Genomic DNA, 9,221 nt, shown 5'->3' with positions numbered 1-9,221 from the left:
TTTGATTGGAATAAGCGTTGTTTTTTCATTGGAATTAGCCCCTGTTAAATACTTGTTGCGATTATTTTATTTGAAAATATTTTAATTACTAGGATGAGAATATTCCTTGCTTAATTTGTATCTATTCTCTTTGTACTGAAAGATAAATGTACCATATAATAATAATAAGAAAAACCACTCTTAGTGTTCCAAAGTGTTTTTTAGAATTATTATATTATTTTGGATAATGTAGATTGCCTCTTTATTTCAACGAATTTCGAAAATCAAGCATTAGATAAATGCTACTTGATATTATTATGCAAGAACTTATATTATTTATTGGATATCAAACGATTTTGAATATGGAATATTGCCTATAAATAACTATGAAAAATTACAAAAATTGATTGTGTAAGTTAATCATGAAAATTCATATAATCTAACATGAATACAGAAATAACATGACAAACCAAATATATTGCTAAAAGTTTCATTTATTCTAAAACATGATAAGCAATGGAAACTAGAGACATTACAACATATTTATGATATATCAGAGTATTAAGAATCGAATGTTATAAGGTATTCCATTAGAATTTGCTGAAGCTCCCTGAATGAATCAAACTATCAACAGACAAATTATAAATAGTTCTTGTTAGAAGAAATATCTCAAGAGGTGGTTGAAATCGGTAAAATGGTGCACGAGAAGGGGAGGTTGAGTTGTGCATACATATTTCTCCTGAAATACATGAACTAAAATAGCTATCAAATCTTATGACTTGTACGAAACAAAATTTATTATTATTTCAATTCTAGTAATTCTTTTCTCATGAGATAAAACAACTTCTCAAGTCACTCATGATGAGAATATAATTTATAAAGTAAAAGAGTTGTTTTAATAAATTGCTAATAGCAACTCCAATAGAGTGCTTTTGCAGTATTATTTTTGATATTTTTAAGGGAGTGAACTGACACAGAATTAGAATTTGCATTAGAATTTATAGATAAAATGAAACCAGTCTCATCTTAGAGAGACAATATCACATTGATAGAAAATTAATAAATTTTGTCATTTATATAATTATCTTGATGGAATAATTAAGAATAATATAAAATTTTAATTGAAAATAAACCAACAATTAGAGTGACAAATTTCACTTTTAGTTTTAAATTAGGGTAAAAAATAGATATAAGCTAAGGGGTGGCTTATATTACGTAAATCAGCCAAACGAGATTCTCTTTCATCAATCAACCAATAGCACGCTTTAATGTAATTCGAATCAAGAAAAATCGAATTATACTTCTACATAATTCGAATCGACCTAGCTCGAATTATTCCCAACCATTGCGCCAAATTAGTTCGAATCAAGTTGGAACGAATTATTCAAGCATAATTCGAATTATGTCAATTCGAATTACTACCATCATGTGAATAGGAGGAAGTTCGAATCATGTTGATTCGAATTACTCCCTTTTCGTTTCAAATGGTAATTCGAAATGTGTTGATTCGAATTACTGTGAACCAGACCTGTATATATATGAAGTGAACGTGAGTTGCTCTCATTAGAGGGGTCAGATGGCTAGTGAGGATAGTTTTCTAGTGTTGGTTCACCACAGAGGATCGATTAAGAGAAAAACTCGGTCCGGTGTGAAGTTCACCGATAAGGATCCTCTCTGTATTATCGTGAGGCCTACGATGAGCTATGATGACATTGTTAGCTCTATACTGCTGAAACTTGGTCTGGAAGGTGTGAAAAGGGTTAAGAAGTTTTTCTATCGCATTCCAACCACGGTGCTCCAAGATACCGTGAAGTATGATTGTTTCACGATTGGGAGTGATGAGGACTTGCAGGTCATGTTTCATTGTCGCCGGCAGTTTCCCGAGGTGAGGACACTAGAGCTGTTGGCAAAGTTGGTTGATGTGGTATCCAGCTCGGGGGATTCGAACCGGAACACCAACACTTTAGCCACGGTGTCCGGTTCTAGCTCGAGACCTGCCGTTGCTTCTTCCTCCGTCCCTGCATACGAGCCACCCATCCAGCCTGTCGCCTCCCCTTCGTTCGCTATTGATCTCAACGGCAGTGTTGGCAACGAGGTTGAAACTAGGGAATATCTTCCGACCTCAGTACATGCTGCACCGGCTGGTGTTGGAGACGGATTGTTTGATGATCCAGAGGACGATGATGTTGAGCCAGATATGATTGCTGATGACAGTGGCGACGATATTGGAGCGAGTGACCCGGGAGGGGCTGCAGGGGGTTCTAGCTCTGGCACACAGTAGTACCCTCCACATTTTTCATCATTGGACCTGGATGCCATGAGACAGGAGGGGGTTCCTGGGCAGCCTGCTGGATTTGGCGCTAGAGATGCGGAAGGGTCTACTGGTCTGACAGAGTTCCAGGTTGGTCAGCAATTTCAGGATAAAGATGAGGCCCTGTTGAGTGTGAAGACTTACAGCATCCGCCGAGTGGTACAGTACAAGGTAGTTGAGTCTGACTATCACCGGTATGTGGGAAAGTGTTCTGAGTTTGGGAATGGGTGCACATGGTTGATTCGGCTGAGTCTCTGGCAACACAAGGGCATTTGGGAAGTCAAACGGTACAATGGACCGCATACGTGTCTCGCAACCTCCATCTCCAGCGACCACAGGAGTTTGGATTATCATGTGATAGCGGCATTCATTATGCCAATGGTTAGGGCGGATGCATCCATCAACATCAATGTGCTCCTAAATGTCACGGCCGCACACTTTGGGTTCAGGCTGACGTACAGGAGGGTCTGGCTGGCGAAGCAGAAAGCTGTTGCCGTTATCTATGGTGACTGGGATAAGTCATACAACGAGCTCCCTAGGTGGGTGTTAGGAGTCCAGTTGACCATGCCTAGTACTATTGCAGTCCTTAGGACTAGCCTTGTTCGAGTTGGGGGACAGCTGGACGAGTCTCAGGCTTATTTTCACAGGCTGTTCTGGACGTTCCCACCTTGTGTCGAGGCATTCAGTCATTGCAAGTCGTTGGTGAGTATTGATGGCACCTATATATATGGCAAGTATGGGGGAACGTTGCTTGTTGCGATTGCACAGGACGGGAACTCCAACATACTCCCTGTTGCATTCGCACTAGTCGAGGGTGAGAATGCTGAGTCATGGTCCTTCTTTCTCTCCCACCTGCGTCAGCACGTGACACCGCATCCGGGTCTGCTGGTTATTTTGGACAGGCATAACGGCATCAAGGCCGCGCTTGAGGCTCCCGACAGGGGATGGCTACCTCCAGCTGCATACCGGGCATTCTGCATTCGACACGTAGCAGCAAATTTCGCCCTCACCTTCAAGGGAAAAGACGCTCGGAGGCTTCTTGTGAATGCCGCATATGCTAAGACCGAGGTCGAGTTCGATTACTGGTTTGACATTCTGCGCTCTGAAAATCCAGCGATGTGTGATTGGGCGAACCGGATTGAGTATTCATTGTGGACACAATATTGTGATGAGGGCCGCAGATTCGGGTACATGACGACCAATATCTCTGAATGTGTGAACTCAATCCTCAAGGGTGTCAGGAACCTCCTTGTGTGCTCGCTGGTGAAGGCCACATACGGAAGGTTGGCCGAACTATTTGTTCGCAAGGGGAGAAAGGCTGAGGCCCAGCTGGGTACCGAACAACAATTCAGTCAACACCTGCTGGGTACCGAACAACAATTCAATCAACACCTGGTGAAGTGTATCGAGGCCAATTTGAAGACGGCGAGGTGCTTCACCATGACTGTATACGACAAGGATAACTCGGAGTACACCGTGGCAGAGACGACTCTGACTGGTTCGTTCTCACTGAGTAGCTACAGGGTCTCACTTGGTTCTCAGACATGTGACTGTGGATACTTCCAGGCACTTCATTTCCCGTGTCCGCACGCATTGGCATGCTGTGCCTACTCACGGGTTACATGGCAGCCATACGTCCACCAGGTGTATCGTCTTAGTTCGGTCTTCAGTGTCTATCAGATGGGATTCACACCTCCCATTCTGGAGGGTTTCTGGCCACCATATGACGGGCCGACCGTGATACCGGACCCGAACAAGAGGCGTGCGAGGGAGGGTCGTCCCGGGTCCACTCGGATACGGACCAATATGGATGAGGCAGATCCGAACCGGCCTAAGAGATGTGGCCTCTGTCGGTAACTCGGACACACTCGTCGGAGTTGCCCACAGAGTGGAGGACCCAGCCATACAGGGAGAAATGAATAGGAATGTGTGGTGTTGTGTTCTTATTTGTATAAGTTTGATCATATGTACTTTTTTTTAGACACCGATGTTATAGGTTTCCTTAAGTAGTCGGTGTTCAGTGATGAAAAATTATTACCATAAAAGGCACTTGTTTTACGTGTCTTACTAATTATGGAAATAAGTTAAATAAGCAAAGTACTCATGTTTTCATAGTGACCGATACAAAATAACGCAATCTGAAATGTACTCATACATGAACTGATAAACTAAGGGTGGCTACGAAACAACACTGATAACAAAATACATAAACGAAAATATATAAAATACAACACTGATAATGAAATAACATACAACACGATACACATATCATCTAAATAGGTGCGACCCCGTGAAGCAACGACGTGGTACCCGTGTCCTATGACCTCTCCGGATAAGCGGCTCCTCATCCTCGATCTCATCCTCCTCGTCTTTCGGGGGTGGCTGTGCAGGCATCCTAGGCTGGACATGTATGGGTCGGGATGTAGACGGCCCGACAACTGAATGTGACCTAGCCGTATGTGCAGATGGTGGGGTCCCACCCAAGGCGAAAGTCTGAACAGGAGCCACTAAGGGAGGCTCATTCAGATCGACATCTAACGGTGCCTGTGTCCCCGTCGTCTGACCCCATCGACGGGCAGCCTCATCCTCCTGCATGATGATGCTGATCTCATCTAGGAAATGTGATCCACCGAAATCCACATCAATCCCATCACCGGCAAGAAAGTCTGCATACATGGATCCCGGACTCACCCATGGCGTACTCTCCTGAAGTGTCTAGTCGTCACCGGGAACACCAACGAAGTAATCTCCGAGCGGCCCTTCTCCAAGTCCAGCATCACCATAGCTCGAAAGATCTCCCATACCGGATCCATACCACTCTCCACCATGCCCGCCATGATCGGGCCTAACACCCCCCCACTGGAGCCCCTCCTCCAGCGGCATCCTCACCACGATCACCGTGATCCTGCCTAGCAGCAGCCCCTCTCCTCCTGCCTCCACGCCCTCGTCGTCGACCACCGCCCCTACCTGCCTCGTCACCCTCCTCCATAGCCTGGTCCAGCCACCTCCACTCACGCTGACTTCGTCGTGTCCCGACTCGAGCTCTCCTCTCGACTCGACACCTATCAGGAACGTCGTCAACTCGTTCCATATCAGGTACACGGCCGGCACCCCTCTGTGTCGCCTCAACCAGAATAGGAATGGCTCTCGGATCCCCAAGTACATCTCAGGTGACAAGAACCTCTTTCCGTGCTGATGCCACCAGTCTAAGAAGTCATGTGAGGGTCTCGGGTCAGCAACAACGTCGAACCGTAGAACGTGATCCGCACGTGTCTCCCAGTGAAGATGCCAGTGTTGCAAGTGGGGCGGGAACCAACGATCACCACCTCTCTCGTCCTTCGACATCAAGAAGTCGATGTTCAGGGTGGGCTGCGGGAAGGCTTGTATGCCTCCGAACTGCGGTAACACCTTATCAACCTGATGCCACTCAACCACCGTAAAATATATCAGTGACGTCACACACCGCCATAACATCGTATGACGAGGCTCCAGCACCTCCGGATGGACAACCTGAAGGACGTCCGGTGTGCTATAGGGCATCCATATAAACTGAAAAAGCACATCAAATTCGTTATACCAAATCCTTAGACCATATAAACTGAAAAAAGCACTAACTATACATAGGAGGTTAGCGTACTCACATCCCTAGCCTGTAACATGTCGATCCTCAGTCGAGTCATCTGCACCTGAGGTCCCTTCTCGCTAACGCCAGGATTATAACCTGACCACCTGCATACGACGGCAACATGGTAGCGCATTCATGAATGATTTGAATCAGTATAACATTACAGGCGAAACTGGAAATAAATAAAATAAAGATGCATAGTAGACTGTGATAGTGGTACCTCGAGGCCAGGGGCCAGCTAAACGCATCATACCCAGCAGGCCTAAATCTAGGAAATTGCCAAAAGATCCAGGACTGAAGTAACTGTAACGGCCCAGCTAACTTCACGACATGTCTGTTGGCCACTCGGCACATGCACCGGTACAACCATGCTAGTGCCGCTGAGCCCCAGCTGTAGCCACCCATCTCCTCAAGCCTAGCCACGAACGGTAACCATCTGATGTGAATACGATTGCCGGACTTGTCGGCAAACAGCTGGGTGTCCAACAACATCATGATATAGGCACGGGCAAAGCGCCTCACTGTCTCCTCATTGGCCCCCTCGGGACACTCTCCAAATGTCTCCTGGAACCAGGTGCAGTTCACTGCGAAATTTTGGATTTGGTTCGCCGGAGGTAGCACACCGAGCAACTCCTGGAACCACTGCCAAGCTGGCTGGCGACCCTGTATGTATACGTGGAAGTCTGTCAGGCAACCACTGACGTAACGTCCGTCCACAGGCAACCCCAAATGGTACGCGACGTCCTGAAGCGTGATCGTGCACTCTCCAAACGGCATGTGGAACGTGTGCGTCTCCAGACGCCACCGCTCCACGAATGCACTCACAAGGGGCTCGTCTAATCGGAACCATCTGTCGTTCAGTCTCGCAAGATGGTATAATCCGGCCATCTGCAAGTACGGAATGTACCTCTCATCAAGTCGCATCCCCTGCTGCTGCCGCATGCTCGATATGCAACGCCGGAGCTGCACATTACATGGACCGCATAATGAGAACGAATTACAAAACCACTAACATATATAATTCACGACGTAAAGAACTAACAAATACCACATGCAAAAGAAGATATAGTAAACCACTACCAAAATCTCAACCCTAAACCGTAAACATAGACCGCTTCTAAAAACCACATGCAAAAGCAAAATGTATTAAACTACTAGCAAAACCGCATCATAAAACCGCATCCAAAAAATCACTAACATAAACCACATGCAAATCCACTAGAGAAAACCACATGCAAAACCACTCATTTAACCACCTCCGATACCTCCACCCTAAACCGCTGACATAAACCGCTAAAATAAACCATCAATAAAACCGCAAACAAAACCTATGGAATAAACCGCATGCAATACTACTAACCTAAACCACTAACATAAACCGCCAATAAAAGTGCATGCAAAACTGCTAAAATAAACCACTTGCAATACCGCTTTCATAAACCACTAACATAAACCGCTATCATAAATCACTATCATAAACCACTATCAAAAACCATTATCATAAACCACTATCAAAAACCACTATGAAAAACCACTAACCTCGTCGTTGATCACCCCGGCGATATGAGCAACTCCATCCAAATGATACAGCCTCTCCGGATCGTCCCCCATCCCCCGAATATGCCGCTTGAGTCTTTGTCGGCTCGATTCTAGGTCGTTTTCTCTGAGATTTGGTGCGGTATGAGAATGGAAAACTGATTCGAATGACCTTGGTTCGAACTCCTTATATAGGCGACTCCCTTGTAATTCGAATCAACACATTTCAAATTACCATTTGAAACGAAAAGGGAGTAATTCGAATTGACATAATTCGAATTATGCTTGAATAATTCGTTCCAACTTGATTCGAACTACTTTGGCGCAATGGTTGGGAATAATTCGAGCTAGGTCGATTCGAATTATATAGAAGTATAATTCGAATTTTCTTGATTCGAATTACATTAAAGCGTGCTATTGGTTGATTGATGAATGAGAACCTCGTTTGGCTGATTTGTATAATATAAGCCACCCTGGCTTATATCTGTTTTTTACTCTTTAAATTATTGTTTATAATATATGCAATGGTCCCATAAATACTGATGTATTATTTTAAGAGATCCAAACTGAAATTGAATTGAAAATTAGCCTTAGAGATACTCTAAGAATTATTTTGAAGTTGATTCTAAGATTTTTAGTTCTATCCGTAGATCTTTTAAAGTTTTAACAGACTTCAGATCTGTTCAAAAGTGTTTTTAGGATATCTATAGAACTAAATTAAAAGAAAATAATCTCTTAAAAAAATAAACATAATACATAATATAAGAGACAAGAATTTAGAATTAATATGTACACAATGATACATACTATTTCAACTCAAAACACCTACATCCAATCCTTAAAAAATTTGAAAATTTCACTATAATAGAATTATTATCCTGAGGATATCTCAAATTAAATTTTAGGGTTAACTATCAAAAATGTCTTTGAATTATTTAAACGCTGACAAAAATATACTCGAATTTTACTATTGACAAAAATGCCTTCAAATAATTTAAAAATACAACAAAAATACTCAATAGCAAATATATATTTTCAAAAAATACCTTAGAGATTGAATTTTGATGCAATTTTTTTCAATCATGATTATAAAAATAAGATATTATTATACTTAAAATTTGGTGATTTTTCGTTAAGCATATATTTTTTTTATAATTTTTTTTATTAACAACCAATAATACTTTTAAAAAATCACAAAACAATATATACTTAACGAAAAATCATCAAATTTTAAGGATAACAATATCTCATTTTTTTAATCATACTTACAAAAAATTGTATCAAAATTCAATCTCTAATGTGTTTTTTTGAGAAATACATATTTAATGTTAGTTTTTTTGCAAGATTATCTAATATTAAATATGTATTTCTCAAAAAATATGTTAGAGATTGAATTTTGATACAATTTTTTGTAAACATGATTAAAAAAATGAGATATTATTACTCTTAGAATTTGGTAATTTTTTGTTAAGTATATATTTTTATTGTAATTTTTTTGTTAACAACTAATAATACTTTTAAAAAATCACAAAAAATATATACTTAGAAAAAAATCACCAAATTTTAAGAATAATAATATCTCATTTTTTTAATTATGCTTAAAAAAAATCACATCAAAATTCAATCTTTAAGATATTTTTTTAAAATATATATTTATTGTTGAATATTTTTGTTACATTTTAAAATTATTTAAAAATATTTTTGTTGATAGTAAAATTCAGATGTATTTTTGTCAGTATTTTAATAATTCGAAAACGTTTTTGGTGGTTA

The 9,221-nt window shown here is 41.5% G+C and overlaps 1 protein-coding gene across 1 annotated transcript; it reads left to right on the top strand.

The window, feature by feature from the left end:
- Positions 2,669-4,147, top strand: LOC107632764. The gene is made up of 2 exons (XM_016336425.1): positions 2,669-2,992; positions 3,152-4,147. The coding sequence occupies exons 1-2, from the start codon at positions 2,669-2,671 to the stop codon at positions 4,145-4,147; spliced, it is 1,320 nt and encodes a 439-aa protein (XP_016191911.1).

Source organism: Arachis ipaensis, chromosome B03, assembly GCF_000816755.2.
Source record: "Arachis ipaensis cultivar K30076 chromosome B03, Araip1.1, whole genome shotgun sequence".
NCBI lineage: Eukaryota > Viridiplantae > Streptophyta > Magnoliopsida > Fabales > Fabaceae > Arachis > Arachis ipaensis.
This window is presented reverse-complemented; position numbering and strand designations above follow the sequence as displayed.